We start from the raw sequence: 21,478 nt of genomic DNA, 5'->3' as shown, positions 1-21,478 counted from the left end.
ACACCACATGATGTCATGCCCAGTATATAACCGGGGGAGCTGGCTGGGTGGGGAGGAGGATCGCGGCTCCAGAATGGGCTGAGCATTGGTTTCTGGATGGTGAGAAACTGCATTGTGCATCACGCGCTTTATACATTCTTTTATTAGTAATATTGTTGTTGTTATTTCTTTTCTCCTTGTGTTGTCCTGTTAAACTGTCCTTATCTCAACCTGCAAGGTTTTAGCTTTTTCTTCCGATTCTCCTCCCCATCCCTCTGCGGAGGGGTGGGGGGGTGAGTGAGCGAGCGGCTGCATGGTGCTTAGTTGCTGACTGGGCTTAAACCACAACGTGTAGATATATATATACACACACAAATATATATAATTTAGGGTGTAAACAAAATTGTGGTGCATTCTACTGATGTGTGACCTTGAAATCTCAATGTTTCCCTTCCTCTGTATCTCCAGCTGAGTATTCAGTGCTACCCAGTACAGAATGACTTGTGACAGCTACTTGCTTAATTATCACCTCTTGATCAACATACATAAAAAAAGTTCAGTGATGGGTGTTGACTGATTAACTTCTTTTTAGCAAAGACACAGAAGGTAGTATAACTAAGCCCTGCTGTTGGTGGATTAAATTTTGGTCTTTCAAAAAGATGAAACCAAAAATAGCTGCCTCTTCTGTAGCAAAAGAAGACAATGCTAAGCCCTATTCTGCACAGTCACTCCCAACAGATGTTAGCAAGCATGGAAAAACCAAGCAGGTGAGGGCACTTTTGTATTCTCTTGTCTGAGTTCTAGCTGGGAATGAACAGGTATGGTCTTGTTACTCCATGCTCCTGAATACCTCTAGCTCTGTGAAAATAAACAAATACATGAATAAATTCCTAGAACCTGGATCTCTTCTGAAGACTGTACAGCCCATCTCCAGAAGTATGACCTAGGGATCTCTGATACAAGCCAAACCCTAATATCTTCTCCCCAAGGACATGAAAGTGTTAGTTTCTGCATGTTGTGCTCATGTCATCAGCACAGCACAGCTCTGTTCTTCCTTGTTGCTGGTGCCTTATCCCACATGCAGACGTTGTGAGAGGACACATAGTGAAATTCTTATAGCCTTGAGAAACTGTAAGTTTCTGTACTGTAAGTGATATCCTGGTATAACAATTTGGCTGAATGATAGCTGAGGAGATAGAGGAAGGTAAGTGTATGTTATCCATAGGAGGAAGGCTTAGGGTAGCTTGAAATTTTCTTTTTTGTTTAATTGTCAGGATATCCTTACCAGCTAGTAGATACACTGTTGTTACTTGTCAAGAAAAACTCATCAAAATATATTGGGAGCAGTTCTATAGCAGTATGAGGAAGAAGGAGCTGACTGGATATTTCTGGTTGTCTTCATCTCTGGCCATACTTGGGTGAGGAGGTATATGACTTCTGGAACAGTGCTCTTTTTTGCCCTTAAGTGCTAGTTTTCTGTCTTTAAAACAATTAAAAAAAAAAAAAACCAAAACCAAATTATTGCAGAGGCAGATTTGGGAATGTTTTTGATCATTTGAGGCAACTGATGGTTGAATAATATTCTGTAATTTTCCAGAAAATGAAGATGAGTTTTATTTTTCACTTAGTATGGTGATTACTTGTCTTTTACAGTGTGAGGCACTGCTGCTGTATCTATGTAGTTCCTGTGTATCTGAAAAGGAAACTGGTGATGAGGCAGTTCATGACTAAGAGTGAGTGCATGTCTAGCAAAAGATGGCTATGTCCTTCAGTTCTGCTTGTTCTGCTCTGTTTTTCTCTCTCTTCTAAGAGAAGAGGCATGTCAAAGAAAATCTGTTCTGAGACCTTATGTCTCAAAGTGCATAATAATAGTGCTGCTTATGTACATTCATAATTTCTACTATACCATTTTAGTAGGCTTAGTCACACGTTTAAACCCATTTCCCTTTTTCTACAAGTTATCATATAAAAATGTTTATGATACAAAACAAAGGTAAAAGCATATTAAAATGCATGTATTTTATGTATAGCTGAATTGCTGTAGTATAAAGTAATGTTTCAAGTCTGGATTTAAGTCTGTGCCATTGTCATGTCGTTGTCCCCACTCCCACCCCCCCCATCCCACCCTCCCCCCATGTTTATTTTGAGGGATTCTTGGTAATGTTGTTCTGGTCTACAGAAGCGGAAGAAAACTGTTCCTCAGTGCAGGCCCCATGGGAATCAAGGGGAGCAGCAGACTTGGAACTGGTGTGTAGCTGGGAGGTATGGCTGGATAGCACCAAACATGGTTTGGTGAGGCTGCATGGCTCACTTAAGTGTTTGGGTTGTTTTTCACTTAGCAGTGAACATCAGGACATTGCTGCAATGTAATTGGGAATAACTACAATCTTCTTTGGGCAGATGCTGGACATACAATATTCATTTTGGTATGAAATAAACCAGTCCAGAGCTCAGCTCAGCTCCTCCCTTTCACTTTTAAGTCTTTGCCAGGCATCTCCCTCTAGTGCTCATAAAAAAAGCCCAAAAGCACCAAACCAGAAAGTGACTGGTCAGAGCGCAGGAGGCTCGTAAGAATCGAGAGGAGACTGGTTTGATCCATACTACTTGTTTTTCCCTTAATGGCTGCATATCCATACACTGAAGTCTTGGTATCTTTACTGAAAGGAAGCTTTGTTTGTGTGAGCTACTCTGTGCAAGTTCTGTGCTTTTTCTCTGTCTGAACATGCAGTTTCCTCCTCATTCATCTGGAATGCCTGTGAAAAGTAAGTCCAGTTGGTCAGTAGTGGAACTTGGGAATGCTCAAAATGGCTCTGCATGCCATGTACTGAGCCTTCTCCTGTCGGGACACTGCACATGCTCCAGTATGCAGGAGGCTTGGCTCGCTTGTGTAGCAACCTCCTGTTTTCTCTACAGGGTAAAATTAAAGCTGCTTTACCTTGTCTAGCTGTGGTACCCGGACACTCAGGTTATTGATGCTCTTTCAGGGTTCTAATTTTAATGGGAGTTTTCACTCAAACAGGCCTGAGGGACCTCTGAAGTTGGTCAAAGTGCAGGTGTTAACCTCGTCTTTATTGGCTGTTACTCTTTTCCTGTTCCTCAGCGTTTTCTTCTCTGAGAAGCAGATGTATGGCAACTATATATAGCAGAAGGTTGGACACATGTAATTAACGTGCCACATGACTTATTAAACAGTCATAAGAAACAATACTGCTAGCTGGTCCTGAACGTGAAGCCAGCCTGTAAAAGACAGTTTGGCACATAACCAGCTCCAAAAGAGGCTATGCCTATTACTTAAGGTAACAAACAACAGAATAAAAAAACAAATAGAGTAATAAAAGAAAGGGAATTTACATACAAATAAAAGCAGCTGGAAATAAAGAGGCCAGTAATCCTACTGTTCTGGTTTAGCTCATCAGATTGCTTCTTCCTCTCCTCATCCCAGTCTTAGCTGAGATGAAGTGATATGGCATTGCACTCACACCTCCTTAAAGGTAGGGAGAAAGGCAGAGTGAATTCATGCTTTTTGCTGTTGCTCTTGGATGGAGCCATTTTTATCCAAGTCTGTGGTAGCCAGGGAACAGTGCATTTAAAAAAAGAAAAAAGTTGTAAGAACTATGAAAAATTGAAAGGAAAGTGCAGCCACTGAAACGGAGGTCAACCCATTGAGAAATGTCAGGGGTTTTTTTTGTATTTTTCTTCCAGTAGCTGCTGTTTTTGTCTTGTAGCTTTTTTCCTTCTTTTTAATTAATTCTATTCCCCTCACTTGAGCCCTGGAGTTCTCTCTGTGGTTTTACTTAGTAGTACTGGTGAGGAAAAGTACGTGAGTGCATATGATACACCTATACACCTCCCCCCACCACACCACACCTCCCCCCATATTTGCACACTAATAGCTACAGTGACCTAGACAGGTCTCCCTAGAGGGCGAAAGGAGAAAATCCTCCCTCACTGTAGCTACTAGTGTGCAGGTAGGACATTTTACTACAAGTCTGGAGAGTACTGACACTTGGCAACAACTTGCCGAGATCAGGCTTGGTTAATGAAAACAATGAAACCACCACTTAACTTCCAAATGGATTTCCATGGAGACAGCTAGACAGTAATACTGTTTGGACTTTTTTATTCAATAAAAGTTTGAGTTATAAATATTCTCCATTTGTTTCCTATTTACAATTGTAAAATATTTTAGGATAGCCTACCCATCACCTGTCATTCAGCATCTCTATAAATGCCATGAAAACACCATTGTGAAATAAAAATGTCTTATTTTCAGCCCACAAACCCAATTTCCACACACTCACAAAATAAAATCAAAGGGACAAAAAAGAGGAGAGAAGGAAGTGGAGGGCAGTGAGGGGTGAGAGGAATATAGTACAGCAGGCAACAATGCAATATTTGCTACACAGTAGCAAAAGAAATGGGTAAAAATTGAGTCTGCTATGATGACAAGCTTTTCAGGACATTTGTTATAGACCAGCGTTGTCCAGTGCATTTCTGAAGGATGAGTTGAAATCCAAATTCATTTTCATTGTTTTCCTGCAATTCCAGGCAACGCTTGGATTTTCGATTCTGGATTGGACCTCCCTTTAAAGATGGGGGAAAAAAAGAAGTGTTTGGATTAAACATTGTGAACTTGTTGCATTGCTACTGCGTGATAATATAGATTAGAGAACATTCCAATGTCCACCTACTAAATGCACTGCTACTGTGAAAAACGTTTCAGTTAGAGACAAGATAAGCACTAGGTTGGGTTTGGAGTGAAGGTTCCCTTTGTCACCAGCTGGTTTAATCTCTGATGCAGTTTGGAATAGCCTCAATTCCTGGTTACTATTTCAGTAAATGGGGTTTCTAGAATCGAGATGTGTTTCTAGCCATGCTTACCATGAGCCAAAAGCTTTCCTGTGTGCTTCAGTTACCTAGCTTAGTGGCTCTGCTGTACCTCTGAAACATCAAAAAAAGGCAAAAGAGGACCACTGCCAGGGGCAGGGGTGTCCTGTATGTAGGATAAAATGCAAAAAATTATTTATTCTTTGAATTCTGAAATGAACTGTCTTTTATAATCTTATGTTGGTAACCCTCAGTATTGACTCTATTCAATTCTCAGCTTAATACTGCCATACTAAAGCCCTACCTTCGTTGTTGAATTGCAGCAAACCTTAAATCACTGGGGCTATCACACAGTTAACTGTAGACCTAAATTACAATTAAATCATCATGTAGGTGACATAAATGACACTTTTTTCCGTTAATTCTTGTTTCAGTTGGTTCTTTCACCCTCTCTCCTGTCCAATAAAGATAATAGATAACTTGTACACATTAGTGTCAGGGAAGTTTCTTCCAAGATATACAGAGTAGAGTAATTTGCACAGAAGTCTGAGAGTCGGACTTGTGTAGTAGAGAATTACTGGCTTAATCTGCAAATCAAAGAACGGAGTGTAAATCAGTACAGATTAGTACAGCTGAAGCATGGAAAGAGCAGCCACATTTAGATTACTTATTTGTACAATGGGGAAAAAAATAGGTGCTATGAAAAAAACCCCAAACAACTACCCAACCCCGTACAGAAAAACCACCTCATCGATTTTGTTCAAGTCTGTGTTATACCTTGCATTAGAAAGTCATAATTGTGATAGATTTCTATTATAATCACAAGGATATTGACATAAATTCCATAGAAATGCTTAGTTTGCTTTTTCAGAGAAGGCTGTTCCTCAGGCAAGGGTAGCTTGTGCCGTTCAGTACAGGTTCTGCTTCATTCAGACAGTGGGTCTCTTCTCCTCCTATCCTACCAGTAATACTTAGTAAGTACTTTGTCCGGGAAGTGACTTCTAAAAACATTTTTTGAACCTGGCTAATGAAATAGAGAATTAGGCTTGAAAGCTCTAAGTTTTAAATATGGCTTTGGGTAAGAGAGAGACCATTTCTAGAATAATCCACAAAATTCAAAACATGAGGCTCCCATAAATCCTCCTTGGTAGGCCTACGTGCAGTCTAGATACAATTTTCACTGATTACTTTACTAGACAGACAGGCATACAGTAGGCATTTTAACGTACCTCCATAACGAAATGCTGAGTGAACTGTATTTTCCTACTGCTGTATAACTATTATTGACATTCATATTAATAACGGTAGTTAAATTTGGGTATCTGGTGGAGCATAAACTCTAAGCTATCTAGAAGCAATAAAACTGCTTGACATACAGGAAATGTGAAGAAACTAGGATGGGAAATTTGTCAAAGCTTTATTATATGCTATTTGTTCCCTTATCCTAAACACACACCCCCCACCCCCCGCAAGTTACTTTGGCCTTCTAAAGCTCACTGTGGTGAGATTGTTTTGGTTTTTTTTTTTCCAAATGAATTCAATGAGCTTTGAATTAGGTCTTTTAGATATAAAACACCAAAGTAATGGATATTTTCTCATTGCCAAAAGAAACAGTTCTTGGTGTTTTGTTATTTTCTTCCAGCAAAACATATGGTTTCTATTCTTAATGAAAACAGTTGATTATGTTTTTTTCTCTGCATAGAGTCAGTGTTGCATGGCACCCAGGTTCAGCTCCCTGGGTTTAAATTGGGAATTACAGTTTACCACAAGTGCTTCTGCTTAAACCCAAAACTGAGATCAAGTTCCTTGTGCTTACAACTGATGCTGGAGGTGCTTGTCTTGCTGTCATTTAAGTTAACTAGTTCTGTATCTTTCATTTATCAGTTTAGTCCTTGTCTCAGTTTTGGTGTCTAAGACCTCCTCAGCTCAGATCTTGTGCTAAGGAAGCAGGAGAAAGAAGTTCTCCTGCCTTCTGTCTTGTCAGAAAACTAACCAGTTATGGAAGATTAGTTCAGTTCCATTACTTGCCTGATTTTTGGACCTGGGATATGAATCTGGGTATGGTACTTTTAGACCTCTCCTGTCACTTCTAACTTATTAGCATAAGTGAAGGTACAGAATTAATTCTCTCTGTTTTATGTATAGCATGATGGCTAAACCACACGTGTTTCCCTGGCACAACTCTTCTTGCCCAAACTCTGTGAAATGAACTCTGTGGTGTCCATCTTAAGAGCAGCTTTTATGCTCATGAAGAAGAAGGAGGTAGGATGCTCAGGTCCAGCTGGCTTCAGCAGCTGGGCTGGGGCAAACACCTAGTTTGTTGGCTGAGCTTTGTGAATCCTGTTCTTTGGTGCCTACTTTTTCTCCCCAAGGAGTCTGTATGGAGCCTAGTCACCTAACTTAGAGCTCTGCCACAGCACTAAGGCTTAAATACTGTCATGCTGAGTTGGAATTTCTTTCTACCTAACTCCCACTTGTTTCAGTGATCAAGGGTTTCTTTCACTTGAACAGGCCCAAATGCCTTCTATTCCCATTGAGGATTTTGGGGTAGAAGGAGGAGGATGTTCACAGCGGAGACAATGGTTTGCCTTTATTCTAAATCATGCAGAGCACACATAGGTGTTACAGTAAATGTATTCATGCAAAATACTTTAATACAGGCAGTTACATAAACAAAGTGTAAACCACTCCTAAGAAGAAACAAAACAAACAAGCAACCAAAAAAACCACACAAAAAAGCCCTCCCCCTCCTCTTTTCCTGATATGCCCTCATGTGAAATCCGGCTTCTATTTAACAGAAACAAGTGACTCGGGAGATAAAAAGCCAAAGAAGCTCTTTTTGATGTGCTGCAAAGCACTCTGCAGTGGCTACTGAAAATCACCCTGCTTAGTACATTGGAGCTGCTGTATGGAACATAAAAGAGACACCAAAGTTAAGCAGTGGCTAATACGTGTGAATTGAGTGTTGTAGAGAGCACAGATGCTTTTAGCAGGATGATTTTTTTTTTCCAACAAAGAGAAATGTAAAGGCTCAAGTCCTGTTAGAAACAGCACAATTTAATGCCTAAGAGATGTGAGGTCTGTGCAGAACCATGGCTTAATCCCTCAGAAAGGGTGCAGTCTACACAGCTTTGGTTCCTTTCAGTAAGGATAGAAATGAAAGAATTGCTTTGAAGTACAAGGAGGGGGGCTTGTATAGCACTTACTTAAAATTTCCTGTTGTTAGCCTACTTAATTGTATTCATTTTATTTTCCCCTTCATATGCCTAATGCAAGCCTGCGACCAGGGGTGATGACAGTGCATCCACTATATGTTGCAAGGCCTGAATGAGCATGGTGTTTAATCATTAAAGCACATGAACTGAGTAACTCCACGGAAGGAAGCAGGGAGCAAGCAGGACTGACACACTGAAAGCTAACACTACATTTTGCTGCTCTGATGGGCTGGGCCTCCAAATTACAGTATTCCTGAATGGTTTCTGCAGTCTGTTGTCATCATTAGCATTTGCAACCCTTAAGCCAAATGCAGACAAAGGTGTCCTTTTAGTTAAGTCTTTTTTTTTTTTTTTTTTAATAACAACTTAGCAAATCTTGTATAAAACTCTGACAGTCATGTTTACCGCTTGCTCAGCAAAATGGTTTATTGTAATACTACACTTCAGGGTAAGTGAAAGGCACGTTGCCTATCTATCTGGTTCCCTTTCCCCATCCTAGGTAAGGCCTCTACTTTCCAATTTAAAGGCAAAAAAATTGATAGCCTAGGGTAATGTCTTTAATCATGATACATAAAATATAGTTCTATAGGTTGAAACAAGTTAAAGAGGAATTCTGCCCAGTTGAACAGAACCAGGATTAAGATAATTGATGATGAGAGGCAGCTCGATGGCAGTAGAAGTCTCAAGAGGATAAATAAATATCCAGGTCAACTATTTTATAAAAATAGACTGAATGCGACAGCACTAACAAGTTTGACTGAAAACTTGATGGGTTTTGCAACGCAAATTGAAGCAATTCCTGTGAGAAGCACAAATGCTCTCAACGCCTGCTGGTAGCCTTAGACACATAAAACTGATTGAGTGCTTCATAAGCATACTTTTAATGTTAACACTATCTCAAGTCACACATCCTGTTATGACCAACAGCTATTGGAATGTGACATCACACACGTAGTGGGAAAGCAATACTTTTGACTTCCTTTAGAATTATTGTACTTTCTGCATATCTACCATTACGTGAGAGGTTTCCTTTCAAGCCTTTTACTAAAGTAAAATTTATCCAGTAATACAGCATCTAAGAATACCATTTGATGTGCCTGCAAACCATTGCAGTACAAGGATGGTCCAATGTGCATGGTAGGCAGTCCCATGTGAGTCTGTCGTATGTAAAAAAACCCAACCAACTGGCTTTTAGAAAGAGCAGCATGTTGCAAGTATATACTTACATATTCTAGGTTAGAGCTGGAGTGCTACTAAGCTGTGCAAAGTAATTAGACCGTCTTTGCTGAACTGTTCTGTGGCTTTTGTTTTGGTTTATTTGGGGGTGCTGGATGCACAGTTCCCAAACCTCCCCTTCCTGTGTTTGCTCTGCGGGGCAGTGAAGTGGGATAGGTCTCCTCTGGAATATTAGTCCTTGCAGAACCAGGCTTAGTTGAAAACTGTCATGAAGTTTCTTTAATGTCTAGAAGGCGTCCTAGCCAGAGGGCTACAAAAGGGACAGAACACTGGTACAGCTTTCTTTGCAAATACCACAGGTGTTAAAATTTTTTTGTAAAGAAACATGTAGTGTACACACACCATGTAACCTGGAACTCCTGCCCCTCCATACCACTGCTACTGCAGTACTGGGGTTATATACCATGTTATGCTCCTCAGCTAAAGTGCCTTCAAAACAAAGCATGTTTTGACTTTACAACAAAAGATGCATTAAGAAGTTTCTGTAAATGTATATCTAGCCAAAAAGTTCTGAACAGCTCATAGGTTTTCTTATGAAAAATCTCACCTTATGGTTACTGAATGACAGACCTTTTAATCAGATGATATTTTACTGGTTGCAGTGTAAAATCTTTTTTATTTCTGGCTGCATTTAGTAGAAACTTACCATCATATTTACTCTCTAATTTTCTTCCATAAGACTTCTTTTCAGCAAGAGCCAATTTTCTGTTCTTTGTTACTCTGAAGTCAGATTGCCAAGGTTGTGTTTCGATATATGAACAAAAAGGCACTCAGCAGGAAAAGAACAGAGATGCTACTTCACATAGTTTAGGTATTTTAAAGGAAGAATTCAAATATGGATATGTGGCATCATTAAAGCTGAATAAATAATTCACAACATCTAATTGACTTGGTCAATTTAGTCATTGTTCGTATTTGGCACATCTGCTAGATGTGATCCATGACATTCCAGGTGTTTAGGTAGGTGTGATGGGTTCTGTGAGCTGCAAGTTGTAGTACTGGGTTTCCAAATTTCCCAGAAAAAGCAATGTAGAAAGGGAAAATGGGGAAGTGAGGTTGTTGCTTTAGACTGAACCAGGGCTTCATAAGCTAGTAAAAGCTTTTGGGCATTAGACAGGGTTTCATCACTTGTAAAAATGAGGGATATTAAATGAACGCTAGAGGTTGTCAGCATTACTGAAAATCAGACTGATAGCTCTTCTTAACAAGTTACTATAAAGTGTACACTTTTGTTACAGAGTTTAAACCTACTATTGGCTCATCACATTAAAGCTCGTATTATTCTACCTAAAAGAGAAGAAAAGAAGTGCTCTTACCAGCTTGCCTAACCATGGCTATTTCAGAAAAGGTCTTAAAAGGTTACTAAGTGTATCCAATCTTGTCTCACATATGCTATATAGATCGTGGCATTCACTAGTCTGTAACTTTCTATTTGTACCTCAATCAGTGACCTCAAATATTTACATGTTCACTCTACCTTGGAGGCAGAAACTCTAATCTTTGCTGTTGCTTTGATATGTTTGAATCAAAAAATTATGCTGAGGTATATATAACACAGATAATCTCCACTCCAAACAGAATGCATGGTCTTCTCATTCATTTCCCCAGAATACTGGGGTAAATTTTCAGTGACTGTTAGTACACCAAATTTAGTCCTAAAAAAAATTACTCGATTTTTACAGGTCATTTTGTCTTCTATGTGGTCACTTCTGTATGGATGTTGCTGCAGTAAGAAAATATTCATAGGAAAAAGTGAATAATCTATCCCATACAGTAATTAATGTATTTTCAGTATTGTCCATTGCTTGGAAATATTGGATGATGTTACTGAGTTTAGAATTTCTGCTTCATAGTTGTATAAAGGATATAGGTATATATAATGGTATATATATGCAATTGATTAATTCCCTCTCAAATCTAAAGTAGTATCACAAATTTTCTAATTCTTTGGCGAACAGGTGGTCTGTAAGTAAAGCAGACTCTATAACGTACTCTCTGTTGTTCAAATCTCTCAAAAATGACACTATTTAAATTGAAATATTCCTCAGTGAAGTATATTGTTAGCTGTTGGTCTTCAAAGGCACTTGGTTCCTAATATATTTGATATAGCTACTGTGAAAATAAGGGACATTTAACTGCTATTACGTATATGAAATATTATACACAGCAGTATTATATATTAAAAAGGTGTCTGTCAGCTCTTTAGATTGCTATTTACAATTAGATAGGCAAATGAGAATCTTTACCAGACACTTTTAAAATGTAAATTTATTTCTCCAATACTAACCAAAACTAATTGCTGCGTACAATGTAAGCTTAGGTGGAGTTATAATAGGGATCAGCCAAAACATTTCTTAAGGGAAAAAAATTTTTTTTTTTTTTTTTTTTTCCTCCTCCTCCTCACTACTTCTCATGCACTTAGGTTCTGCTGTCAGGTAGCCATCTGAGCACTGGCCTTCATCCACTTGCTGGTACCCAGTGAGTAAATACTATGAAACATCCTCTGACAATGGAATTAGACACATCATACAACAGTTACAACAATTTAATGTCTACATCACACTTTGTCTCATTCCACTCATTCTGCTACTGAGACATCTGAGTGTTCAGTTTTTACATAATCATAAATGTTACATTTCTATATTGCTGCAACAAATTTTTAATACTGCAGCTGTGACAAATCAAATGATGCAGCCTTATCTGTATGTCCAAACTAGGTTTTAGTAACTAGTGGACTGTACAATCATTTTCTGTTTTGTTTAATCTAGATTAGCTATAGGAATGTAGAGCAGTCCAGGTTCCGAGCACAGCCATCTAAAGGTGTAATAGTTAAATACACAATACTGTTAATTATTAAGTATTTAAATAAAAGCAATTCAACCTGACCAAAGGAAATGCAGTTTCATACAGAGAATGTAATTGGAATAGAAAATAAATTACAGAGAAACAGCATAAAAATCAGAAGTTGAATGTATGGTTTTATACCTATCAGTAATATTTTCCACATATATAGAAAATTTTATCATAGATTTATAACAGACTACAAAGGCCCATTGTTAATAGCAAGATTAAGAAAATAATACCTCACAAAGAAATAAATTCAAGTCTTCACTGAAATACAAAGAAGCTCTTCAGGATATGATAGCTGAAAATACATTTTACTACAGAAAATAGTGATAAAACTAAGAAAATTGAAGCAGGCTTTGGAGTAGAATACATTAGCCAGACTAGAAAGATCATTAGGGATTTTTCAGAAAGTAAACGTGAATCATTACTGTATCAGCAGTGGCCAGGAAATCTTTCTGACATATTATTAGAAAAACATCTGCAGAAACAAATATTCTAGGTATACAATATGATATTTAAAATTAATTACTGAACACTGTTTCAGGGAGGAGTGAGTGGGCAGTAGTTAAAAAGGGAATCTTTTATCCATACATAGCCCTGATAATTGTGGCTAAATGCAGAATTTACAGCTGAACATATTGTTTGGTTTTGTTTTGGCAACAAATCCAGATGATGATGTATTATGTTGACCTTCTGATCGCTAGGATTACCCATTAAGTCCTTTGTAAAAAAGGAAAAACTAGCTTTATGCTATGCAGGTGATAATGACGTGCACGGCTTTTCCAGCTACAGCTGCTGTCCTGAGTAACAAGTTAACAGGACAATTCATTTAGAAATAAATTGAATGCCTTTTTGAGAACTGACAGTCATAGAAGAGTAAGCTCCAGAAATTTATGTCGGTGAGAGATGATACACAGGTTGACATTTTCTGAAAAATTTTTCTTACTATTAAAGGGGATGCTGTTTGTAAGTGTCTCTTCTGCATCTTCCTTTTGTCATATACTGCCTACTGTCCTACTTGGTAGCATTCAGAAAACTGTAACCACAGAACCCACTATACTGAGTAGTCGCTGGCTACTTAGTGCTCTAAATTCAATACTCTAATGTTCTGAATTAGAATTTAAGATGTGTTTCTACATTATGTATGTTAACAACAACTGCTACATTTTATACCTCCTTCTACTAGCAGGAGTGTTAGATACAGGTAAATCCCATGTTTCTAAACATCTCTGGAGTCCTGAGTGAGACCTGACCTGTAGAAAAGAATCCAGAGTTAATGCTCTGCACCAATGTTTTCTGCAGGGTGATTTTACTCTAACTAAAAAATAGAAAATTTTTTCTTATACAATCTTTCTTTTCATGGATGGAGCCATACAGTAGCTGCCTGTGTCAAGAAACAATATTATAACTAGGAAAAAGATGGGAGTGCTGGATACATTGGCTTTATTTGCATGTTTTACAAATACATTTTGTGAAAAGCTTAGAAAAGTTACCTTTTTCTCTTTCATTCTGAGATTACATATAAATGACTTCTGCAAACAAGTCAGGCTCGATTTATCTGCCTTGATCTAGGCTTGCTTCAAGATGTCTAAAGTAGAAGACAGAGAAAGGCAACAAAGATGCTTTGAAGTGTGATGGAATATTCAGATGGTGGGGAATTACAAAATACACTAAAATGAAATAAAAATAGGACTTTGCTTAGGATGTAAATGAAAATTAATGGAATCTGACTTCAGTGATCAGAAGTACGAATACCTGTGAATACCAGTGTGAAACTGGTAAATGAACTTTCTAAGGAAAAAAGGATTGTTAGAGTTAGCAATTTGCAACAACTACTGTGATTTATGTGGGTAAAGAAACCTGCTGAATTCATTGTCACAGGCATCAATGTTCAGTGACTGACTAGATGGTTTTAGTGGGGTAGGTTAATTTGAAGAGTGCTGATAAAACAAGTTTTTATAAGCATGCAGAGATCATTCAGACAAATCAAATCTTGGTCTTCATGAAGAGAGCACATTAGGGGTCAAGAAGGGAGTCCTCCTCCTGATGTTCCAGTGAACTGCTGCCTCAGAATAGAGCTGATTTCTCTGAAACAGCAAGCATTGACCATTGCCTGAGGGAGTCTTCTAGATGGCGTAATTAATCTAGTTAATTTTCTGATCTGTGATGTGGCAAATTGTGTATTCCTAGGTTTTGCCTTTTTGTTTGGTTTTGAAGCAATCATCACTTCTGTATATGTTGCTTTCTAAGGCTTATTCTGCATTGCTTGTCTGTGCGAACTCTTGTTAACAAGTCTTCCCTCCCTACTTTTGAGCATGCACAAGATGCAAGATTAGTTTGCTAATGAACATCTGTTCACCGCATGCACCTGAAGATCATGTCTAAGAGCACCTGACTGTCTTATTCTTTCTCTTTTTCTCCTTATGGATAAAAATATTGTTCTAACATAGCATACCTAGAAAACTAATGTAAAGAAGAAAAGTTCACATTATTATTTCCCAACCTTAGCACAGGGGATACCTAGTTATTCATCTTCAGCCAGACAAAAAAGAAACTCCTTTCAGCACAATTAGAAAACTCAAGATTTTTATATTTTCCCTAGGAAAGATGAGATGTTTTCCCTAGACACCTGAACAGATTTCCAAAGATTTATGGATTTTAGATGAGAGAAAATATGGATTCCTATTTCTTTGTGAGATGTAACTCTTACTAAAATGTAACTCCTTTGGAAAACAAAAATACTGAAGGACAATTTTATTTCTTGTGTGTGTGTGGTGTATTCAATTAGCCTAGGTTTTCTAATCTGAGTGCTCAATATGAAGGCTTCCTAACTCATTTTAACCCAGAAACTGAACTGTTTGCATTGTCATTATATACTTAGGATTAAACCAATCCCTAGAGACCAAGAAATAAATTGAGTGCCGACTGAAGAAAATTAAGGAATGATTTGCGCTAGTTTTTCAACTGATCTGCATATTCTCATGTGGGAATTTAGGTTGAGCTCTTTGGGACTTTGGTCACACTATCTAGTTATTGAAAATGGCTTTTTCCCTAGTAACCACACAAATCTGTTGCTGATTATAATTGATATTGGGAAAGGAATGTCCTTGCAGCTGCAGCACAAACCTTGCACAGTTTACTCAGACAATAATGGAAATAATCTATTTTTTGTCTGTTATACTGGGTGTTGTCACTGTCAGGATACTAGACGTGATGCCCCGATCATCTCACTAAATAACAAACGCTCTTTTCTTGTCATGTATAGCATTATTGTATCCTGATTTAATTGCCTTCCAAGTGAACATTTTTCTCAATTATTTGCATCTTGGATTGCAGGGTGTTACTTGGTAGCCAAACCTTACTTACATAGATATTGTTCTTGTCTGCATTGAAATTAAAGATGCAACTTTTACGGACTTGATCAGGACAGAGTTTTGTTTTTTGTCTGGGAACTTAGAAATAATAAAAGATGTATGCTAAAGGTAAACATACTTCCATCCATCTTGCAGCTGAGGAATGCAGAACCCAAGAAGTGATTGGTCCAGTAATGCCAAAGAGGGACTGAGAACAGAGCTCAGATCTCCTGAAACCCAGCCACTTCATTTGGTAAGTGTTGGTTATCAGTCAAGTTGTGGAAAACATTCTGGATTTGACCATTGTTTTGCATGTCTCTCATTATAATGCCATGCAATACCTTGTCAGCAGCAGCTGTCATCTGCGATTTTTGGATGGAGCTTATCTGGACATCAGAAATTAGGGAAAATCAGGTGGAACTAGGACAAATAATTTCCTTGTAAATAAATGTGGTGTTTAAAATTATATGCTAAAATATGCAAATAGGGTATCTGTTTTGAAGGAAAAACATGGCTATGTGTTAACTTCCTTCTAAATTAATTCAGCACAAGTGTCCTTGGAGCTTAAATGTAGTCCTCGAGAGAGTAAATACTGCATAATGTGATATGCTGGAAAAGACTTGAAATGCACCCACTAAAAGCTCATTTTACTGCTCTATTCACACACAAACTTTCTAGCTGGCAAGTTCTACACCTAATTTGCAAAAATTAAAACTTGCTACTAAAGAAGTACTCCAAATAGAAGACTAAACTTATACAAGGAAATTTTGGTTACCGTTAACTACAGCAGCAACTGCAAGCAAATTTAACACCAATTACTAAAACACAGTATTATATAGTAATATTTGTATTTAATATTTTTTCTGCATGTGTTTTGCATATACATTTTCATATTTAAGTTGAAGTCAGGTATTCATTCAATATGGAGAAAGACTGAATGCTTTCAGATTTTTGTACTTTTAAACAATTCCATTTGCATGAATGGGACTAGAGTTTGTAGGCTTATAGTAAGACATAGTTCAAGGAGTATGAAAAACAAATACTCTAATACACCTGGTTTTAAAAAGTGTTTAATATAACAAGAATATTGGTTAAGTTGCACATGAATTAGGGACAAATTTACTAGAGCAAAAAGAAAATTAAAACATTAACTATCACTTTCATGTCTAAGCAGAACAATGGTTCAGGTTCCTTGTCTTCCAGCTATAACACCTTGTGCAGTTATCCAGTTAGTTCAAATATTAAGTACAGGCAAGCTAAGGAAATATTTGATCAAAGATGGGCAAAGAGTAGCTAAGTATAGAAAAAAGTGCTGCTAATGTACTGGACCCATATGCCAACACTGCACTGAGGCCCCTGGGGCTTGTGGAAGTGCTCTTTTGTGGTTGAGGCTTAAAATTGAAAACTCTGTGACACTGGTCATTTAAAATTCAGATAGCCTCAGTAAAAACACAGGGCTTAACCTAGCCTGTTGGCTCAATTAATTGAATAATTAGGTTCTGTTTTTCTTTATATTTCTCCTGCAGGATCACAATCACTTTCTGTTCTGACTTCTTACACAGATAGCACTGCATTATTATATAGCTGTATTGCAGTATAGCATGTCCTATACTGCAAATACATATTGAGTGTATTTGCATCCTTTGGGGTTAGAAGTACAGTATAAATTCAAATTCTTGATAAATTAATGATGCTGGTTTTCTACCCTGTGGCTCTCATAATGCAAGAATGTGAAGAAGTTAATGGGGACCATTGTTCCCTTAGAGACAGCGTTCTACTGAAATTAATGCCTCTTGTACACCGATGTCCTTGGCTAATATATGGGTTGAAAACTGGGAGTGGACATTAGAAGGAAACTGTCTACTGTTTAATGGTGTTAGCCTCCACTTCTGCACTGTGTACACTCAGCAAAGGATCATATGATATTGGTACAGAGATTCTCTGCTTGCTTCACAGGCCTCCAGTTTAACCCTACCACACAATCTGCACCCTGTATTCCCTTACTTGTTTGGGATGTGGTTCGGGTAATGGTTCCAGCTAGCAGTAGTATTGCACATCCTTTAATTTTGTAAGATAAAGGCACGTAAGAATAATTCAGAATGACTGTCTGGCAAAGGCCAAAATCTGTAGGAGGAGCAAGATGTAAATGCTTTCAGTAATTTTAAGGTCTATTCTTTCTTTATATAGCCACACAGAATATCTATTATCTAATACGTTTTTAAATGTGATCTGAATCATCACGTTTATCTGTGGAATACTGTACCAACTGAGTAATTCATTTGCTCTCGTCTGTCTTCCCTTTTCCTTCCATAGCAATTCCTACTGTGATATTTCGGAAATTATACATATGGTAACTACAATTGTCAGCAACAAATTTTATTTACAGCTTCTCAGGATAGCATAAACCACCCCCTCTGAACACTTCTGAACTGGAAGCTTTCCTGTGGAAACCTCCAGCACTGACTAGAATCACAATCCTCCATAAAATGTAAAAGCAACGTTAGCATCGCAGGCAGATGCAGCTGCTACTGGATATGGGTACCCGACAGTGCTGAGCATAGGCTTTGCACAGCCTCTCCCTCCCATGAGGTCTGCGATGAGTGTCCACTCTTCTTACCTTTCTATGGCAACCACACTGTTGGTTGAATTACTTAAATTAACAGAGCTTGCTGTACTGAAAAGGATTCAACATGAAACAGCCTTAAAAACATTCATCTCTTCATTTTTTAGGTCTGCGTCGTGTCCATCCTTATATCTCTTGTTACATGGAGCCCTCACCTGTCACATTTCTCACAACAGCAAATAGTGACAGCATAGCTAGTCTGGTTAGAAGCATAAGAAAGTCGCATCCCTATCCAATTAAATATAAACATGAAGACACTTCAAGATAAAGAGTAATTACGGAAAAACTTCCTCCTTTTGCCCTTGTTTTGCTGCTGGAGGAGTCTTAACATGCTGTAAGCGTACTTTCTAGATGACCTGCTGGTCACCCAGGTGATGTATGTAGAGATGAATTTTACTCACAGGGTAGGTGTTACATCACAACTGCCTTTTTATCAGCAATAAACCTGAGAAATCAGACTGGAGACTGAGAAACTTCTTAAACAAACAAACCCATACCCCCCCCCCCCCCCCACAAAAAAAAACCCTGACTGCAGCATTTAGAATGTACTATTTCTTAGCACACAGAAAAACCTTAATAATGTAAGATAGTCAGTTCAAAAGAGCATGGTTTTGGCCATAAGCAGTTTCTACTGAAAGATGTCCCAAGGAGATATCTGACCAGGTGCACTGGCCTCACTCTCCTACATCTCAGTGCCCCTTCTCTGTCACACAACAGACCACGTAATGCAACCACTACAGCAGTCCCAAGGACAGCAGCTTGACTGAGCATGTGGACAGCGACTGTCATGCAGATGTGCTGCTGACCTGATGCTTCCTGCAAGCATTTGGTTACGGGGGGGGGACAGGCTGCTGCTGCCAGCACACTGCATGAGCACCTGCTCCGCGCCGTAAAGAGCTCACAGGGTGTGAGCAGGACTAATTGTTTAGTACTACATAAGGGGTGCTCAGTAGCAACTGAGATTAGTTTTTGCTTTCCTGATGATTCATGATGCCAGAGCAGCTTCCTCGATACCATGTTTAAATTAATATTTTAGTAAAATTCTGATCATTTTACTACCATGTAATTCTGTCCTCTCTGCCTTGTGTAATTTCTGGGGATTAGTTGCCATTTTGCTATAAGGTCTGGTTTTGCTCCATTAAATGAAAAAGTGGTGAGACAGACTGAACTAGGTGAACTGGCAAACACCTAGAAGACTTTTCAGCATAAAAGTATTCCCAAAATAAGCATTTCCCTTAAGAGAAGACTTGACAAACAACCTGAACAATAAAATTCTTGAACACTACCCAGTTGACTGGAGTCTTTTCAGGGCTAATTTACATAATTTGACATAATTACAGTTATAAACACTTGAAGAAGCCTTGGAAGGAAGAATGTCATTGAAGCCTACATTTTATTGGGTGTTGTTGCATTTGGCAGCTGTACAAAACTGTGGAGCATGGAAATTTGCTCAGATGGATCCTGATTATACCAACACATAATATGAGCTTTGAATGCTCAATGCAAGTTTGTCCAGTACAGAAGGATACCACAGTCTCCCAAGGCCTCTGTCCAGTCAGCCAGTATGATGTATAATGAAAACAGTTTGAGGTACTGGTGGCAGTTCCCTCCATATGAATGCCCATTAAACGACTATTTTGTCCACAACATGGCAGTGAACATCTGAGTGTCTGACTCCAGCTGCCTACAATTGAAGGTAGCAACATAACTTAAAATTTTAAAACCAAAGTAAAAGATAACTTGCTTTCTTTTTTTTTAAATTTAAATATACACACACACAAGTGTATATATGTGTATACACACACACACACTTCTAATCAAAGATGCAAATTAAGAATGAAATAATTCTGTAATAGAACTATAGAAGCAAGACCACTAGCTGAGGATGACCCCTATTTTCTACTTCTGTCATAAGGATTTCTCTCATCATTAGATTTCAACAACGCAAGGGAGGAGGAAAATGTTAACTGAAGAATCCTTTTTCCAAAAAGCTGTACAGTCTTCTATCAACCCGTCTGAAGTCCATGTCCCACTACACACTATTATGGTGCCTCTCAGAATATATAGTGTGTTTTGCAGAAAAGTGAGAAAGCTTCCTCATTCAAATTTTAAGATACATGTCTGGAATGCAGGGCAAATACTGATTTTTGTGCTGGTCAGGGGAATCTAGTTCAATTGGTTTACCCTGCTTTGGTTGGTAAGTCTTGTTCCCATTTCCTTTCCGAGACAATTTCTCTACTTGCACTGCTATATTTTTATTTATCTATATCATCAGACATTCTTGTTGAATGGCTAGAGAATCCAGAGAAGTGAAAGCATACTTGCAGCCAAAGGAAGGTGCTATAAAAAGCTATGGCCAGCATCTACTTTTTAATTAATATTTCACAAACTTCAAGACTACATAAGCATCAATACTTACAATCCTGCTTATTTTCAGTAGTTCTGCTCACTGCATAATATGGAAAATAAATACCAGAGCTTTAAAAACATAACAAAAAAGACTCTTTTCAGATAAACAGCTTCCAGTGTATTCACAGAAACACATCCTTTCACCAGACTAAATGGGAGCATTTCAAATGGAGTTCATAAGCTGATCTTGGCAATCCTTGATTACTCTCATTAACTTTCTTCTAGCTTACAGAGGGGCTGTGTACCATGCTGTATGTTGAGAAATAATGGCATTTTAATTGCATTGGGTATTAACAAAATCCTTTTTGAACAGCAAGCTTTTAATTATTTCATTTGTCTCTTAATTTATCATAAGGAAACAACTAATTAGCTTTCACTTCTCCTGGGCAGAAGTTTCTTTGTAGAAGACTTACTTAAGTACAGTCCATAGAGCCTAGTTTAACAGCACTGCACCTTCACTGGGAAAATGTATTTGGAACATGGAATGGAAATACAGACAGAAAACAAACCTAAAGTAGTTAAATACCATTTCTGAAGCTTTTAATAGCTAAATTATCAATGCATTCTACTGCTGCTCCCCAAATCAGATCTAACATAATTAGTATTACAAAACAGCAGCAATATTCTGGAGTAGAAACCATTAATTGTCACCAAAGGGTTGGGTTATACAGAGCAATCACTGAATAGGTGGACAGTACTAACATGTTACTGAAATACTATTTAAATAAATGTTAATTATACTTTTTTTAAATGGTACCAAAAATCAAGTGCAGAGATGGCCACAGTGAGCCCCTGCACTCATGATGAGACTATTTTTACAACTTCAGAGAAGACATAATTAAAACTCTGCCCTTGAGGAGACTGAAAGTGAAAGCTGGGATGTCTTTCCAGGTTAGGGATTTAAGGTCTGCTGCTTGAGAGCTACCCCTTAAAGACAAAGATCTGGATTACTTCAAAGTATAAATACAAATTATGTTAATAGTATGTTT

General features: G+C 38.1%; 1 protein-coding gene across 1 annotated transcript in view; it reads right to left on the bottom strand.

Moving 5' to 3' along the window:
- Nucleotides 1-4,087: 4,087 nt before the first annotated feature.
- The window catches only part of GALNT18 (polypeptide N-acetylgalactosaminyltransferase 18), a 250,860-nt gene continuing 233,469 nt past the window's right edge, over nucleotides 4,088-21,478 (bottom strand). Inside the window, exon 11 of the mRNA XM_010563916.1 lies at nucleotides 4,088-4,563. Coding sequence (XP_010562218.1) covers nucleotides 4,417-4,563 — 147 coding nt within the window. The 3' untranslated portion in view covers nucleotides 4,088-4,416. The remainder of the gene's footprint in view (nucleotides 4,564-21,478) is intronic.

The sequence above is a fragment of the Haliaeetus leucocephalus genome, unplaced genomic scaffold, assembly GCF_000737465.1.
Source record: "Haliaeetus leucocephalus isolate CR32 unplaced genomic scaffold, Haliaeetus_leucocephalus-4.0 Scaffold173, whole genome shotgun sequence".
In the NCBI taxonomy this organism is placed as follows: domain Eukaryota; kingdom Metazoa; phylum Chordata; class Aves; order Accipitriformes; family Accipitridae; genus Haliaeetus; species Haliaeetus leucocephalus.
The sequence above is the reverse complement of the archived record's forward strand: the minus strand, read 5'-3'. Positions and strand labels throughout refer to the sequence as shown.